The 19,231-nt window shown below is 40.8% G+C and overlaps 1 protein-coding gene across 6 annotated transcripts in view; it reads left to right on the forward strand.

The window, feature by feature from the left end:
- Positions 1 to 19,231, forward strand: part of LOC114229545 (uncharacterized) — a 154,729-nt gene that overhangs the window by 77,246 nt on the left and 58,252 nt on the right. For all 6 annotated transcript variants that reach the window (XM_054713993.1, XM_054713994.1, XM_054713997.1 and 3 more), the window contains exon 5: positions 14,338 to 14,685. In XM_054713993.1, coding sequence (XP_054569968.1) covers positions 14,338 to 14,685 — 348 coding nt within the window. The remainder of the gene's footprint in view (positions 1 to 14,337; positions 14,686 to 19,231) is intronic.

Raw genomic sequence — 19,231 nt, forward strand, 5'->3', positions numbered from 1 at the left:
CACGCAGAACTTGAAGAAAACACATGGCCCTGGTCAGTTTGGCTTAATGGAGAGAGCATTGGCCTGTGGACTGAAGAGTCCAAGTTTGATTCTGGTCAGGGGCACACATGCCTGGGTTTCGGGCTCAATCCCCAGTAGGGGGCCTGTGGGCGGCAGCTGATCAGTGATTCTTTTTTTTTTTTTTTTTAATATATTTTATTGATTTTTCACAGAGAGGAAGGGAGAGGGATAGAGAGCTAGAAACATCGATGAGAGAGAGACATCGACCAGCTGCCTCCTGCACACCCCCCACCGGGGGATGTGTCCACAACCAATGTACATGCCCTTGACCAGAATCGAACCTGGGACCTTCCAGTCCGCAGACCGACGCTCTATCCACTGAGCCAAACCAGTTTCGGCTGATCAGTGATTCTTATCATTGATGTTTCTATCTCTCTCTCCCTCTCCCTTTCTGAAATTTAAAATATATATATATTTTTAAAGAAAACACATGATCTTCACTTTGGGCTTTGTCATCTTACAATATCCTTTGTGCAGTGTTTTAACTTCCCTCAATTTTCCTTTACCCACCCTTAAAATGCAATCTATTTTGGGGAAGTTGATCAGGAAAGTGATTCCAGTGGGTAGTTTTTTTTGGAGGGGATGAGTCATGAAGATATTTAAAAATTGAGCATGGTGATGGTTGTACCACTCTGAATTTACTTTAAAAAAAACAGTTCATTGTACACTTTAGGTGACATGTACAGTATATGGGTTATATCTCAACAAAGCTGTTCTTTTAATTCTTTTAAAATAAAGACCAGTCTTATAATCAATTGCAGATGTTTTCAGAGGCCCCTCAAGATTTGCTTACCACATTCCAAATCACGGCTGTGAATCCCAGTTGCCTCCAGTACTGGTGGATCTGGATGGTGTGGTTTGCAAAGGAGAAGGTGGCAAGAGGCTTATGGAATTTCTGCAACCCCATTCCCCCGGTCTCATCACATGGCACCAGGACCATTTCCACTGTGCCAGCTCTGCTCCCTTTAACCTGTTGGGCAAAAGAATCCTGCGTGCTCTGGCCAGAAAATGCATTCTCTCTTAGGTGGCCCGAATGCTTTTTTAAGGTCGTTTTATGGATTCAAAAGAATAAACAGAGATGTGGAAAGCTTTTGTCAAAATCCTTCTACATGGTTCTTCCAGTCTCATGGGAAGTGAGATGTGGCTCTGGATTCATCCCAAAGTGTGTCTTTGGGCAAAAGCACCCAGAACAGCACAACTCCTGCAGGATGCCCTACACACTTGGCTGTCAGGACTCAGGGGGGCTTGAGGGTGAGCAAGGCGGTGGTGCCAGCACAGGACCTGGGAGAAGGTAGCGCTTTCTACATTGCCCAGGCCCGCGTGGACTGCAGCAGCCCCCGCCCAGGTGGGCAGGGTGTTTCTGCTATTTTGTTTCGGTCTGGCCTCCACCCCGTCAGCCTCGGACCTGTGCCTGCACTGAGACTGAGCGGTTGATGGCCCTACGTTTTGGTGGACAGTGGATGCACTCCCACCTCCCCGAGACTAGCAGTTAGGCTCTGGCGGCTTCTGAGTCCTTCGCGGGGAGAGCCCGGCCCCAGGTCAAGAACAGACTCTGGCGTCCTCGGCCAGGAGGCCTCCTTGGGCTAGGGGCCGCCACAGTTTGAAGGCCAGCCATGACCCCAAGCCTGGCAGGGGTCTCCTCTGGGGTGCTGGCAGGCCTGGGCTCTGGGCGCCGCAAAGGGAGAGGTTCCTGAACCTGCTTCCCACACACCTAGGCTAGGATACATCTTGTAGGAGGCAGCTTCAATGCTGGGGGTCGGTGACCAGGTCCTCCGGAGCCTCGCCTTCTGGGCTGTAGTCCCATGTCTCCGAGTGCCCCAGCCTCGGATGCGCCCCCACAGTTGCCCCCACCACCAGCCACCTCAGCGCAGGCCACAGCAGCTGAAGCAAGCCTCTTGGAAGCCAGGCCACCACACCCATCACCGCTGGTAGCTCTCTGCTACTCGCTCGCTGCCAAGCCCTGTCCACTGGGGTGGGGGAGTGCTCCCAGCCCAGAGGCTCTCCCTCCCTCCACAGCCTGGCTTGGGAAGCTGGCCTCATTGCTGAGGCTATGATGCCAGCATCCCCACACGGCCACTATGGGTGCGACGCGGACCCCACGGAGGCCAACCTGGAGAACGGGGACCCCGAGCTCTGCATCCGGCTGCTGCAGATGCCCTCAGTGGTCAACTACCACCCGCTCCTTCCACAGGCCCCATAGGTCCCTCCTCAGCGCCAGCCATTTAGGCCTGCAGGAGGAGTGGGGGGCGGGGACTCGCTCCTCCCGCCAGCCAATCGGCCACCCTGAGTCCCACCCCCGTTCCTCCAGCCAACCCAATCGCGGGCGTAGCGGAGTGATATAATTTGCATATTACCTTTTTATTATGTAGGACTAGAGGCCCGGTGCATGAAATTCATGCACAGGAGGGGGTGTGTGTCCCTCAGCCCAGCCTGCACCCTCTCCAATCTGGGACCCTTCAAGGGATGTCCGACTGACCGTTTAGGCCCGATCTCGGGCTGACTGGTTTGCCCTGAAGGGTGGGGGTTCCCTTGGGGCGTGGGTCGGCCTGAGCAAGGGACCTGTGGTGGTTTGCAGGCTGGCCACGCCCCCTGACGACCCAAGAGGAGGCCCTGGTATCTGGAATTTATTTACCTTCTACAATTGAAACTTTGTAGTCTGGAGCAAAGCCAAGCCTGCTGCTCGCTCCTTGGCCAGCAGCTATTTCTGTTGGAGTTAATTCACCTTCTATAATTGAAACTTTGTAGCCTTGAGTGGAGGCTTAGGCCAGCAACAGGAGGCGTGGAAAGCTTGGCTTCTTTTGTTACCGCGGAAACTCTCCTGCTCTCAGTGGCTGTAGGCATCTTGGTTGGGTTATTTGCATATTTGCTCCTGATTGGCTGGTGGGCGTGGCTTGGCTGGTGGACGTGGCTCAGGTGTAGCGAAGGTGCGGTCAATTTGCATATTACTCTATTATTAGGTAGGATGAGTGAGATCATGTGGTATTTTTCTTTCACTGCCTGGCTTATTTCACTTAGCATAATGCTCTCCAGTTCCATCCATGCTGCTGCAAATGGTAAGAATTCCTTCTTTTTAATAGCAGCATAGTATTCCATTGTGTAGATGTACCATAGTTTTCAAATCCACTCATCTCCTTATGGGCATTTAGGCTGTTTCCAAATCTTAGCTATTGTTAATTGTGCTGCTATGAACATAGGGGTGCATATATCCTTTCTGATCGGTGTTTCTGTTTTTAAATTTTTGAGGAAAAGCCATACTGTTCTCCCACAATGGCTGCACCAGTGTGCATTTCCACCATCAGTGAAGTACTGTTCCTTTTTCTCCGCATCCTCTACAGCACTTGTCATTTGTAGATTTGTTGATGATAGCCATTCTGACAAGTGTGAGGTGGTACCTTGTTGTTTTGATTTGCATCTCTCAAATGATTAGTGACTTTGAGCATGTTTTCATTTCTCTTGGCTTTCTGAATGTCCTCTTTTGAAAAGTGTCTATTTAGGTCCTTTGTCCATTTTTTAATTGGGTTGTTTATCTTTGTTTTGTTAAGTTGTATGATTTCCCTGTAAATTTTGGAGATTAAATCCTAATCAGAGATAACATTGGCAAATATGTTCTCCCATGCAGTGGGTTTTCGTGTTGTTTTGTTGATGGTTTCTCTTGCTGTGCAGAAGCTTTTTATTTTGATGTAGTCCCATTTGTTTATTTTCTCCATAGTCTCTCTTGCCCTAGAATCTGTGTCTGTAAAGATATTGCCATGACATATGTCTGCAATTTTCCTACCTATGGAGTCTTGTAGGATTTTTATGATTTCCCACATTACGTTCAAGTCCTTTAGCCATTTTGAGTTTGTTTTTGTGTATGGTGTAAGTTGGTGATCTAGATTCATTTTTTGCATGTATCTGACCAAATTTCCCAGCACCATTTATAAAAGAGGCTGTTTTGACACCATTGTATGCTCTTTCCTCCTTTGTCAAATATTAATTGAGTATACTGACTTAAGTCCATTTATGGGTCTTCTATTCTGTTCCATTGGTCTATATGTCTGTTCTTGTGCTAGTACCAGGCAATATTGAGAACTGTGGCTTGGTAATGTAGTTTTATGTCTGGTATTGTGATCTCTCCAACTTTGTTCTTCTTTCTCAGGATAGCTGTGGCTATTTGGGGTCTTTTTGTGTTCCAGATGAATTTTTGGAGAGTTTGTTCTAGATCTTTGAAATACTCCATTGGCATTTTAATAGGTATTGTATTGAATCAATAGATTGCTTTAGGTAGTATGGACATTTTAATGATGTTCATTCTACCAATCCATGAACCTGGTATATTCTTCCACTTGTTTATGTCTTCCTCTATCTCTTTTTTCAATGTCCTGTAGTTTTTTAAGTACAGGTCTTTTACATCATTGGTTAAGTTTATTCCTAGGCATCTTAATTTTTTTGGGAGCAATGATAAATGGGATTGTTTTTTTTATTTCTCTTTCTGTGAGTTCATTATTGGTGTATAAAAAGGCCATATATATATATGAGCATTAATATATATCTATATTAATATTAATGCTGATACATTGCCAAATTTATTTATTAGGTCTAGTAGTTTTTTAATAGAGTCTCTGGGGTTTTCTATGTATAGTATCATGTCACATGTCATCTGCGAATAAGGACAGTTTTACTTCTCCTTTTCCAATTTGGATCTCTTTTATTTATTCTTCTTGTCTGATTGCTATGGCTAGTACTTCTAATACTATGTTGAACAGGAGTGCTAAAGTGGGCATCCTTTTCTTTTTCCTGTTCTTAGGAGAAATGAGTTTAGTTTTTGCCCATTGAGTATGATTTGTCATATAGAGCTTTTATTATGTTGAGGTATGATCCCTCTATTCCCACTTTTCTGAGAGTTTTTATCAAGAAAGGGTGTTGGATATTGTCAAATGATTTTTCTGCACCAATTGATATGATTATGTGATTTTTGTCTCTCGGTTTATGTATGTGATGTATCACATTTATTGATTTTCAGATATTGTACTATCCTTGCATTTCCAGAATGAATCCCACTTGGTCATGGTGTATGATCTTTCTAATGTATTGCTGAATGTGATTTTCTAGAATTTTGTGTAGAATTTTAGCATCTATGTTCATCAAGGATATTGGCCTGTAGTTGTCTTTTTTGTGGTGTCTTTAACTGGTTTTGTGATTAGGATAATGCTGGCTTCATAGAAAGAACTTGGAAGTGTGCCTTCCTCTTGAATTTTATGGAATAGTCTGAGGAGGATAAGTTTTAGTTCTTCTTTGAATGCTTGGTAGAACTCCCATGGAAAGCCTTCCGGACCAGGGCTTTTGTTTGCTGGAAGATTTTTTTTTAATAAATCCTATTGTTCAGCTTATTATAGTTGTTCCTCTTTTTTCCCCCAATAGCTCCCCTCCACCCAGTTCCCACCCCACCCCTTGGCCTTACCCCCCCCCCACTGTCCTTGTCCATAGGTGTACTTTTTTTTCCAGTCTCTTCCTTCTCCCCCCACACTCCCTTCCCCCAGAGAATTGTCAGTGTCTTTCTATGCCCCTGATTCTATTATATTCACCAGTTTATTCTGTTTGTCTGATTTTTTTTACTTGATTTATAGATTCACTTCTTGATAGATATGTATTTGTTGTTCATAGTTTTTATCTTTTTCTTTTTCTTCTTCTTCCTCTTCTTAAAGAATACCCTTCAGCATTTCATGTAATACTGGCTTGGTGGTGATGAAGTCCTTTCACTTTTTCTTATCTGTGAAGCTCTTTATCTTACCTTCAATTCTAAATGATAGCTTTGCTGGGTAGAGTAATCTTGGTTGTAGTTTCTTGCTATTCATCACTTTGAATATTTCTTGCCACTCCCTTCTGGCCTGCATAATTTCTATTGAGAAATCAGCTGACAGTGGTATGGGTATTCCCTTGTAGGTAACTAACTGTTTTTCTCTTGCTGATTTTAAGATTCTATCTTTGCCTTTTGCCCTTGGCATTTTAATTATGATGTGTTTTGGTGTGGTCCTCTGAATTCCTTTTGTTTGGAGTTCTGTGCACTTCCTGGACTTGTAAGTCTATCTCTTTCACCAGGTAGGGCAAGTTTTCTGTCATTATTTCTTCCAATAGGTTTTCAATATCTTGCTCTTTTTCTTTTTCTGGCACCCATATCATTCAGATGTTGGTACACTTGAAGTTGTTCCAGAGGCTTCTTGCACTATCTTCATATTGTTGGGTCCTTTTTCCTTTTTGCTTTTCTGGTTGGGTGTTTTTTGCTTCTTCGTATTTCAAATCTTTGCCTTGATTCTTGGGATCCTCTGGTCTGCTGTTGTATCTCTGTATATTATTCTTTATTTCAGTCAGTGTATGCTTCATTTCTAATTGGTCCTTTTTCATATCCTTGAGGGTCTCACTATATTCCTCAGAGGTTTCTAGAAGAATCTTGAGAAACCTTATAACCATCGTTTTAAATTCTATATCTAGTAGTTTACTTTCCTCCATTTCTTTCATTTGTGAACTGTTTCTTTGTCTCTGCATTTCAGCTGCTTCCCTGTGTTGATAGAGTGCTAGATGTCCTATAGGGCCTACTGGCTCAGCCTCCCTAATTACCTGAGATGGACACTCTTGGTGCACCCCTTTGTAGGTTGTGTGCACAGTCTTGTTATAGTTAAGTCTTGATTGCTGTTGGTATCACTGGGAGGAACTGACCTCCAGGCCAATTGGCTGTGAGGACCAGTTGTGTCTACAATGGGAGATCTTCTGTGCTGGAGATACCGTTATGGGGCAGGACTTGCTTCAGTGGGGCTTTAGTGCTCTTTGAGTCTGCCCCCTAAATGTGTCTCTTATGGATGTGAAGAGTTGTAATCTGGATGGTCTCATTCTGACCACTGGGGACACTGGCTATTGGATCTCCAAGGAGATTCAAAGTCAGCCACTGCCTGAGGCCAGAGCAGGAGCTACAGAGAGATCTACAGATTCCTCCTCTTCGTTTTGGGTTTGGAGGTGCTCAGATGAGGTGCAGCTTTGAAGCAATGCAAGCTTCTGTGGAGCCTTGGGTCTTCTTTTGGAAGCTCTCGGGCTCTCCGACCCAGCTGCAGTTTGTTAGATTGCAAAAGGCCAGGCCACTCATATGCAAAAGCCTCTGCATACAGCTTGGGTGGGGTTGTAAATTGGGTGGGGCTCGGTCTCAGGGAATCACCAGGTCGGAGCAAACAGCAATGGCTGCCCATTAGCCCCGACCCAAAGAGGACCCTAGGTCTCTGTGTCCTGCAGCACCATGCAGGAATAATGATCACTACAAGCGCCTCTGAAAGAAAGCAACCCCTGCATTCCAGCCCAATGACAGACAGTCCAGTTTCTCTCCATATGACGTATGTGTCTAGGTCCCCAGAATCTCTCCCAGAACTGGAGTTCAGAGCACTTGGGAGCTTGTATCTCCCACCCGATTGAAAAAGACAACAGCATACCCAGTAGCTGGCCCCTTTCGCATGCACCTCTGTACCTCCACACCTCCACACCTCCTCACCTCTTACTGGACTCAATGCGCCTTTCTCTTTCCTTCTAGTTGTAGAATTTCCACTCAGCCAGGCTTCTGTGGTTATGGATGATATTCATTTTGTCTTATAGTTGAAGTTTTGATGTGGTTGTGCTTGGCAGCAAGTTCAAGTGTTTACCTATTCAACCATCGTGGTTGTCCCCCTACTGGAAGATTTTTGAGCGCTGTTTCAATTTCTTCAGTAGTTAATGGCCTATTCACCTTTTTTTTTTTTTTTAATTCTTCTTGGTTGAGTTTTGGGAACTTTTATTTTTCTAGGAATATGTGCATTTCATCTAGGTTGTCCATTTTGTTGGAATACAGTTGTTCATAGTCTTTTTTCATAATCATTTGTATTTCTGTGGGATTGCTTGTTTCTTCACCTCTTTCATTTCTGATTTTGTTTATTTGGGTCCTATCTCTTTAATTCTTGGTGCATCTGGCTAGAGGTTAATCAATCTTGTTTATCCTTTCAAAGAACCAGCTCTTAGTTTTGTTGATCTTTTGTATTGTTTTTTGGGTCTCTATTTCATTTATCTTCACTATGATCTTTATTATTTCCTTCCTTCTGCTTACACTGGGCTTTTCTTGTTGCTCTCTTTCTAACTCTTAGAGTTGTAGGGTTAGGTAATTTATTAGCATTGTTTCTTGTTTTTTGCTGTAGGCTTGTAGAGATATGAACTTCCCTCTCAAGACTGCTTTTATTGTGTCCCATAGATTTGGATTGTTGTGTTTTCATTGTCGTTTGTTGCCATGATGCTTTTTATTTCTTCTTTGATCTCTCTGATAATCAGTCATTGTTTAATGGCATGCTATTTAGTCTCCAAGTGTTTGATTTTTTTATTGTTTTTGTTGTAGTTGGTTTCTAGTTTTATGCTATTGTGATCTGAGAAGATGCTTGATATGATTTCTATCTTCTTGAATTTGAAGAGACTTTGCCTGTGACCCAATATTTGGTCTATCTTTGAAAATAATCCATATGCACTTGAGAAAAATGTATATTCTGTGGCTTTGGGGTGAAATGTTCTGAAGATGTCACTTAATTCCAACTAATCTAGTGAGTCATTTAGGATTGATGTTTCTTTGCTGATTTTTTGTTTAGAGGATTTGTCCAATGGTGATAGTGGGGTATTAAAGTCTCCTACTATGATTGTATTGCTTTCAATCTCTCCCTTGATATCCTCCAGAAGTTGTTTTATGTAATTGGGTGCTCCTGTATTGGGTGTGCATATGTTTACCAGTGTTATTTCTTCTTGTTTGATTTCTCTCTTTAGTATTATGAAGTGGCCTTCCTTGTCTCTTCTTAGGTCCTTCATTTTGAGACCTAATTTGTCAGATGTAAGTATTCCTACCCCAGTTTTTGTTTCCTTTCCATTTGCCTGATAAACCTTTTTCCATCCCTTCACCATTGGTATGTGTGAGTCCTTTTTTCTGAGGTGGGTTTCCTATAGACAGGAGATGTATGGTTCATGTTTTCTTATACACTAAGCTACCCTATGTCTTTTAATTGGGGCACTTAATTTCATTTATATTTTAAGTTATTATTGATAGGTAGTTATTTCTTCCCATTTTTATTCTTTATGCCTGTGTTCCCTCTTCACTTTCTATTTCTTCTTTTTATAGCAGACACTTTAGCATTTCTTGCATTGCTGGTTTGATGGTAATAAACTCCATTAGTCTGTGAAGCTCCTGATTTCACCCTCAATTTTTATTGATAGCCTTGATGGTTACAGTATTCTTGGGTTCAGACCCTTCCTTTGCATGATTTTGTATATTTCATCCATTCCCTACTGGCCTGATGTGTTTCTGTTGTTCAATCAGTCACTAGTCTGATGGGAAATCCTTTGTAGGTAACTTTCTGTCTCTCTCTGGCTACTTTTAGTATTCTTAATTTGTTGGTGGTGTTTGCCAATTTAATTATAATGTGCCTTGGTGTCAGTCTTTTGGGTTTCCTTTTGTTTGGGACTCTGTGAGCTTCTTGGATTTATGTGAGTTTTTTCTTTCCTATATCAGGGAAGTTTTCTGTCATTATTTCTTCAAACAGGTTTTCTATTCCTTGCTCAGTTGCCTTTCCTTCTGGCACCCCTATGATGTGGATGTAGTTTCATTTCGTGTTGTCCCAAAGTTCCCTTAGGCTCTTCTCATGTTTTTTTAAGTTTTTTTTTTTTACTAGATGCTGCTCTGCTTGGGTATTTTTTTCAACATTGTCTTCTAGTTCACTGATGTGGTCCTCTGCTCCTTCTAGTCTACTGTTGATACTTTCTATTGAGTTCTTTATAGCAGTGATGTCATTTTTCATTTCTTCTTGGTTCTTCTTCATTTCCTTTTGGTTCTTACACATATTGTTGAATTTGTCTTCCATTCTTTTCAGTGACCTTATAACCATTTCTCTGAATTCTTTGTCTGACATATTGCTTGCTTCCATTTCATTTAGTTTATTTTCTGGTGATGCCTCCTTGTCTTTCATATGTGAGCTATTTCTTTATCTCCCCATTATCTCTCTTCTCTGGTTATCTGGTTATGTAGTTCTCTCTCTCCTAAATTGATTTAAAGGCACACAATACAACAAAACAAGGCACTATACACAAGGCAATGAACACCAATGTAATCAGGATACTAATAACCCCAAATAAAGGTGGCCACCAGAGAAAAGAGAATTAGGAGATAAGAAAAAAAAGGAGTGCAAAAATGATATTGAGAAAAAGAAGAAAAGTAAAAGATAAAAGAAATAGAATAAAAAAGAGGGGGAAAACTATTTATATGGGAGAAAACTCCAATAGAACAACCACTAATCCCCAAAAATGCAATCAACAAACATCCAGAGATGAATGCAAACTACAAACAACAACTAATAACAAGCGAGGAGATGAAAAACAGAAGCAAAAAACAAACAAAAAAAGAGTAACAGTCTAACCAATAAGCACAATAACCAATCTAATCAACTATCAAGCAAACAACAAAAAGACAGAGAGAAAGCTAGACAAAACAAAATAAAACAAAAAAAAACTAGAAAAAAACAATAACAACAACAACAAGAACAGACAAACAAAAAAAGGGCAGAGAGGAAAAAAATTTGGATAGTCAAGAGAGAGGTGTGTATGGATCTCGAGCAGGGGATCAGGAATTAGATATATGAATAGGGTGAATTTTTAACAGGGTGTAAAAAGAAGGGATAGAGAAAATCTAAAGCAGGGAAATAGGACAGCAAAAGGGGAAAAGTTTGGAAGAGAGTTTTGGCAAAAAGGTAAAGTTGAGATAGAGTAAAATGATGCTAAAGGAAAAAATAAAATAAAATGAGGAACACTATGCTCAAAATAAAATAAAATAGAGAAAATAAAATGACAATTTTTTTAAAAAAGGTAAAATAGTAGTAATACTGATTAAAAATAAAAATATAATAATTAAAAAAGGTAAAATTAAGTGAAGAAAAAAGATTAAAAATTAATTTCTTATTTAAAAGATGAAAAAATAAAAACAGCATTAATACTATTTAAATGGCTTCAGCTTTACATTTTTTATTACAACAAATAATGCAATACAATTAATACTTCTTGTATTCTGTAGAAAATCCATTTTCTAAGAATAAGTCATGAAATTGTCAAAGAAGAAAGCTAGCAAGATGGAAAGACCATCTTGGCTTTTAAAGAACATTGAGAGAAAAGACACACAAAAAGGCAATCAGTAATGCTGAAATGAATTAGTGAATATATGCAATTTGTCAACATCTTTAGGGAAATAAAATGTAATTGTTCAACCCTCTCTTCCACCAGGGTAAAATCAATTACAGAACAAAGTTTATTTCTCGCTCTATGGACAGGGTTAATTCGCATTACTGTCCGTGTTCTACAACTTACAAAATACAGTGAAAGGCACAGGCCCTACAAAATAAGATATTCCCAACGGACCTGTCAGACAATGCCCAGATCCCCACTGAAAGGACACTAACGTATCCTTTTTTCCACTTCAAAAGTGTGCACCATGTTTTCTGATACTTTTCTTCTTTTCTAATTCCAACATCACAACCACTTTCTTCTCTCTTTTTTGTGCACTATTCCCCACCCCCTCCCCCAATGCTTCTATCTCAGAGGAAATAATTCAGAACCCCAAGATGTTGAAAAACTCAATTGGAAGACCAGTATTTGCCTGGGGCTACCTAACATAGGAATGGATAGAAGTGTAGACAACTGGGAAGGAGTGTGCTTGTGAACCACAAGCTTGGTTCAGACTGCAAATTCCCAGAAACATAACAATTTGCACCCCCAGTCAGAGAAGGTTTAGATCATTACATAAAATGCTGTTTTATTAGCAAAACCAATGGCCACATACAATAGGGGGGTGAGGGCTTATACTTGGGGAAGAGGATGGTGGGGAAGAGGTCAATGAGGGGAAAAAAGGAGACTCGTGTAATACTTTAAACAATAATTTAAAAATAAATATATAAATAAAATAAAAATGCTGTTTTGCCCAGTTTTTAGAGTATTACCTGCATATGCATAGCACAGCATTTTTGAGAAGGCACTTTTCCATGTATTTGCTCCTTTGATACTTGACATAATTCTGAGAAGTAGTCTGTTGTTCATTTTTGAACCTCTTACTTACAAAGAGTAAACCAAGCATAGATAAGTTACATGAATTGCTTAATATCACATACTGAGAAGGGACAGGTAGTATTTATACTCAGGCTTTCTAAACATTGTCAAATTCATATTTCACTATGCATTCTAGAATTCAACTCAATGGGCATTTACCAAATGCTATGTTCCTAGAATAATAACATGTTATGACCCTGAGTTTTATTCCCAATTTATATACAAGAAAGAAATTGTAAGGATGAACTATTAAAGTTGATATTGATATTTGATAGAGCTTTGAATTTTCAGGGAAAATCCAACTAACTACTTAGATAGAAGAGTTAATAAATGGCTGAAAAATATGGAAGAGAACTGCAATTTCCCCAAAATCTTGCACATTTTAGGTGAAGGATGAGTGATTACAATTACCTTCCCAACCCTGTTTCGTAAGACAACTGATAGTTTATTATATTGAGAAGTGTTTAATAGAATATAGCCTTTTAGTAGCAATATCTGTTCTTGATTTCAACTGTTCCTTAGCTTTATTTTGAGTGGTTTATGATTTTTAGGCAAAAGGAATACCTGTAATATGCATTTGGAAATTGTTATTCTGTAGTTTCAATTAAATGTGAGAAAGTGCCTTTCAATTGTATGTATCTCTTTATACTATTTGCATACCAAATGTCCATTGCTTTCTGTATTTTGCAATGGGATATAGCAAGAGAATATTTTTCCTTATTAGCATTCTAAGACTCCCATCTTAGAGGAAACATGTGATGTGATTCATTCAATTTACTTTTTATATTAAAGTACAGTATAGCTCAACACATTGCTTGGAAATGCAACCTAACAATAGATATAAACTTCACTAGAGGCCCAGTGCACAAAATTCATGCACAGGCGAGTGTGTGTGTCCCTCAGCCCAGCCTGCACCCTCTCCAATCTGGGACACCTCAAGGGATGTCCAACTGACTGTTTTGGGCCTAAACGAGCAGTTGGACATCCCTCTCACAATCTAGGACTGCTGGCTCCCAACCACTCACATGACTGTCTGCTTGATTGCCCCTAACTGCTTCTGCCTGCCAGCCTGATCACTCCCTAACCACTCCCCTGCCAGCCTGATCAATGCCTAACTGCTCTCCTGCCAGCCTGATTGCCCCTAACTGCTCTCCCCTGCAGGCTTGGTCCCCCCCAACTTCCCTACCCTACAGGCCTGCCCTCCCTACTGTCCTCCCCTGCAGCCTTGTACCTTGTACTATACCTGCATGATCCAACAGCCTTGTACTATACCTGCATGATCCAACTGCCCTCCTCTGCAGGCCTGCCCCCCCCTAACTGCCCTCCCCTGCAGGCCTGGTCTCCCCTAAATGCCCTCCCCTGTAGGCCTGGTTGCTCCTAACTGCCCTTCCCTGCTGGCCTGGTTCCCCCCACCTGCCCTCCTCTGCTGGCCTGGTTGTCCCCAACTGCCCTCCCCTCCAGGCCTGGTTGTCTCCAACTGCCCTCCCCTGCAAGCCTGGTCACCCCCAACTGCCCTCCCCTGCAGGCCTGGGTCCCTCTACAACTGTCCTCCCCTGCAGGCCTGATCACCCACAACTGCCCTACTCTGCTGGCCATCTTGTGGCAGCCATCTTTTGTCCACATGGGGGCTGCCATCTTTGACCACATGGGTGTGGCCATCTTGTGTGTTGGAGTGATGGTCAATTTGCATATTACCTCTTTATTATTTAGGATATGGGTTTAGCAAGTTCTGTTTGGAGGCAGTACATAGAAGTTGAAACTGCATATAATATTTGGTTTGATTTTCTGTTCAAAAATTTTCCATGGTAAGAACAAGATTTTTCTACGTACAGTACATCAGTAAGCAACAATGATGACTTCAAAGCTTCTGAGGCCAAATACTATACCTGCATGACCCAACACAGGTTGCTGAATTCATTCCCAATACTCTTGGTAATATATTGTTTGTATTTCTGAGAATGAATAAGGAAAAGTTACAATGGTATCTACCATTAAGTTAATAACTTGTTTCACTTTTTAATCTTGCCTGCCTATTCTCTGTAGCTACACTGCTTACTTAAGGGGACAATGGAAACATTGCTCTTTTATCATAAGGATTTGTAGCATCCCTAAGACCTTACCCTATAGAATTCTATAATAAAATGAAACTATATTCTTTTTCTTTTCCAGTTAAAACTCAGCTATTATTTACTACAATTGAATCTGTAGAATACACCATTTGCAATGACACTCTTATCATACCATGCTTAGTCACTAACGTGGAGGCAAAGAGCCTTAGAGAAATGTTTGTAAAGTGGAAATTCGGAGATAAACACATTTTCTTCTATGACGGAGATAAAAATAAATCCAAACCAATCAGTGAATTTTCCAGTGCACACATCATGCCAGACGCACTACTAAAAGGAAATGCCTCTTTGATGATGAACAAGAACCAAGCTGTCCCAGGAAACTACAATTGTGAAGTAACAGAATTAACTAGAGAAGGCGAAACCACCGTAGAACTAAAATATCGTGTTGGTAAGAATTTCATAATCTTCCCTTTCATTTGTCCTGCAGTAACCTGGTCCTATTAGAAATGGGGCACAATGGGGCTAGGATCTCCTTTGAATCAAAAAGTAGGTTATGGCTAATAAATGTTTATGTAATATTTAGCAGCTTTAAGATCATTTGTTTTACATGCTCTTCTACTTTTCATAATAAAGCTCCTTTGCTGTGTTATTTGTGTATTGTCAGGTTCCCAAACTTTTGTTCTAAGAACTATTCTGCTGGTGTAGGGGTCCTGGCATCATTTAATCTACATTTCTGTTTGCTGCTATCAAAAGTCCTATCTTTCATGTGATTAATTTTCCATGATCTTTCCAATGATGTACCTTTTTTATTACCTGCACTTTGGTCAAGGTCTGACAAATACCAGCCATGCTCCATCTAGAAAGGATAGATTAGAAGGAGAATCACAAAATCAAAAATCAGGTCATAGAGGTTTCCTGCTATGGTGTTTGTTCTTTTTCTTGGTCAACATAAGGGAGAGCTAGGGATCCAATAGAATTAATTTGAGTTCAGCCTTGGTTATAACACCATGATTGTGCCTTTCTTCACAGATTTGGGCTGGAGAGTTGCAAAAAGCAGTAAAGCTAGCTGAAGTAAACAATCTTCTTTCTTTTCTAGTAATTTGCAATGCCAGCTGATTACTTTAACCACATACAGGTGCATACTGACTTTCAATTTTGAAAGCTCTATTTAGAACCACTAGACATATTACTGCTCTTAGGATTAGACAAGCCTTTGAGAACCTCTGCTTTAGATGGGATCAGACCATTCTGTTGAATCAACTATTTGCCTTCTATTCTTCTAGGGTTTCGTGTTATGAAATGTCTATTACCAGATTGGGAATGGGGTGTTAATTCTGATGGAATATTTTGACATTGCTTAGGATTAGGAACCAGGACATCTGATTCTGCAACTTAACTCTTTGCCTCTATTGAATTTGAGAAGTTACTTCACTGGGTCCAAGTTATCTCATCTCTACATGGGGATGAAATGAGATTCCTGCTTTTATGTATTCTCCAGTCTAACAAGCATCATGAGATCCCTTGTGTACCAGCCCTTTGTAATTCAAAGTACTTTGCAAATGTTAGTTGTCTTCCTGGTACATTTATTTAATGAAGTGAGGTACTGAGTTGTTGAAGCTGGGATGTCATGAGAGGGTTGTCTGTGTGGTGCAGCATGGGCAGGAGATGGCTTAGAGCAGTTTGGAAGGCTTTTCTGATCACACATCTCTCCTCCATTGGAAATTTCATTAACTCACAATGGGGGAGGGTGATTTTGGAGTAGAATGTAGGTCACTTAGAGGAGAATTTTGAACTCAAGACTTAAAGGCCAGAAGATGGGTTGAAGATGGTTGTGAAAGGAATACCAATCTTGGGATAAAGACAAAGTTTGTAATTTTCAGTGTGATTGTTTCATCTTTATTTTCAAAGTGCCCTGATAAAATAAGAACTATGCTTACCGTTGGGGCCATTAAAAATACAAAAGTGGTATTTTGTTGTAGAGAATGTAGAATATTCTACCAGAGGTCTCAGACCTTTGGATGTGCACCTATTTTTATTTTTTGAAATAGTTATAGAATCACGGGAAGTTTCAAATATAGAACAGAGAGGTGCTTTGTACTCTTATCCAGCTTCACCCAGCAGTTACATTTTATGTAACGGTAGTTATATGTCAAAAGCACAATGGTGCAATGGTACAATGTGTATATATTTCTTTTTCTTTTTATCACATGTGTACATTTCTGTAATGAACACCACAATCAGAATATAGAACTATTCCGTTAATATAAATATCTGCCTAGTGCAAGCCCTTGATAGTCACCTGCTCCCTTGCTATCCCTAACCTGGAAAGCCTAATTTGTTCTCCATATCAATACTTTGTCATTTAAAAAATGTCATATAAAAGAATGTAATCTTTTGAGACTGGATTTTATTTTCATTCAAGACAATGCCCTTGAGATCTATGCATACAACAGCATCATGTAGCAATCTCTCTCTCTCTCTATCTCTATCTACCTACCTATCTGTCTATCTGTCTATCTATCTATCTATCTATCTATCTATCTATCTATCTATCTATATCTATCTCTATCGCTATCTCTATCTGTATCTCTTTCTCAATAATATTCCATGCTATTGTTACATCACACCTTGTTGAACTGTCCACCTACTATAGCACGTCTTGGTTATTTTCAGTTGTTTTGTGCTATTGCTCAAGACATTTCTATGATGCACAGTTTTTTTTGTGGACATGGTCTTCATTTCTCTGGATAAATGCATAGAAGTACAACTACTGAATTGTATGTAAGTATAGGCTTAGTTTCTGAAGAAACTGCCAAACTGTATTCCAGAGTGGTTGTTCCATTGTACATTCCCATCAGCAACATATGAGTGATGTAATTCCCCCACATCCTTGCCAACATCTGGTGTTGTCATAGTTTTGCACCATTTTTAAAGGGAAACAAAGGAAACTCCTGTGCCCAAAATGGTTAATTGAAGCAGTGTTCTTGCAAATTTATTTTGATGAATTTACCCATCATGTGAAACCTGGGTATTTAGGCAGTGGTATCCATTTTTACTATGTTGTGCTTTTTTTTTTTTTTTTTTTGCAAATATAGACATAAATGAAAACTAGAAATTGCTTACTAGAGAATTCTACCTAGTAGAATGTGGATTAATAGTGGCCCATCTTTGTTCCCATTTGTGGTGTGGGTGGAGGGGTATCAAGATCCAATCTGAGTCATACATACTTAAGATCCTTAATTCACTGTATCTCCGTGTTTTTTTCCAATGGTAAGGAGGGGTTCATAATTCTTTATGTAATCATTATACGGATTGAGAATTTAATGTTTCAAAACCAAATAATAAAGTTAGTAAAGGAAAAGAAGTTGATTAAAAATAGTCATTAGATTATAGAGCTTTTACTAGATCCTTCAGGCATATTGAAACCTAAGCATAATTCAGAAAATGTTTTCGTATAAGATTTTAGGCTGAATGGAAATGGGCTTTCTTTGGTATAGGAAGTTGTTCAGTAATTCAGTTGGAAATTAAAGTGGCATTGATTCTGGGTACCTGAAAACATCAGTCTCTTGGTGGATCTGCAACCATGGGAGCATCAAAAAAGCCTGTTTCCTATTCACTCACTAAACTGTCCTATGACTATTTCAACCACCAATAGTAAATCTATTGAGTCTCTGCCATGTACAGGGCAAAATGCTGGAATCTGGAAAGCTACTATCTCAAAGATAGGAAATGATAGTGTTATATTCTGGGGATGATTGTGAACATTTACCAGAGTTTAGCATTATAAGCTTAACACAAGAAATGTGTGACTAGCATTATGGTGTGAAAGCCCACAAGGATCCTTATATGCAAATGCAGTGGAGGATTTGAAAGGGATAATTTCAGAGCAACACCAGTGCTTGCCTTATGTACTGTTCAGAGTGTTCCTCACCCAGCATGTCCTCCAGTCTAGGCAAACTCTGAAATGCTTTCAGTGCATATACCTGGCTTTATTGTTACAAGAGAAATTTCATAGATAAAAATATGGCCTTAAGCATTGATTAGATCCAATTAAACATAATTTTTTAAAAGTTCTCAGCAAATTTCATTGGAAGACTTAATATCACAATTTCCTTTCTATAGGACTAGAGGCCCAGTGCACAAAATTCATGCACGGAGGGGGGTTGTCCCTCAGCCTAGCCTGTACCCTCTCCAATCTGGGACCCCTCGAGGGATGTCCGACTGCCCATTTAGGCCCGATCGCACTGGGATCGGGCCTAAACGGGCAGTCAGACATCCCTCTCACAATCCAGGACTGCTGGCTCCCAACTGCTTGCCTGCTTGCCTTCCTGATTGCCCCTAACTGCTTCTGCCTGCCAGCCTGATCACCCCCTAACCACTCCGCTGCCAGCTTGTTTGCTCCCAACTTCTCTCCTCTGCTGGCCTGGTCACCCCTAACTGCCCTCTCCTTCAGGGTTGATCACCTCCAACTGCCCTCCCTTGAAGGCCTGGTCCCTCTCAACTGTCCTCCCTTGCAGGCCTGATCCTTCTCAACTGCCTTCCCTTGCAGGCTGGGTGCCTCCCAACTGCCCTCTCCTGCTGGCCATCTTGTGGTGGCCATCTTGTGTCCACATGGGGGCAGGATCTTTGACACATGGGGGCAACTATATTGTGTGTTGCAGTGATGATCAATCTGCATATTACTCTTTTATTAGATAGGATAGAGGCCTGGTACAGGGGTGGGGGCCAGCTGGTTTGCCCTGAAGGGCATCCCGGATCAGGTGGGGGTTCTCTTGGGGTGTGGGGCGGCCTAAGCAAGGGGCCTGTGGTGGTTTGCAGGCCGGCCACGCCCCCTGGCAACCCAAGCAGAGTCCCTGATATCTGGAATTTATTTTCCTTCTACAATTGAAACTTTGTAGCCTGGAGCAGAGCCAAGCTTGGGGCTCCCTCCGAGGCCAGCAGCCATTTGTGTTGGGGTTATAATTGAAACTTTGTTGCCTTAAGTGGGTGAGCCC

The sequence above is a fragment of the Eptesicus fuscus genome, chromosome 3 (genome assembly GCF_027574615.1).
Source record: "Eptesicus fuscus isolate TK198812 chromosome 3, DD_ASM_mEF_20220401, whole genome shotgun sequence".
Taxonomy (NCBI): domain Eukaryota; kingdom Metazoa; phylum Chordata; class Mammalia; order Chiroptera; family Vespertilionidae; genus Eptesicus; species Eptesicus fuscus.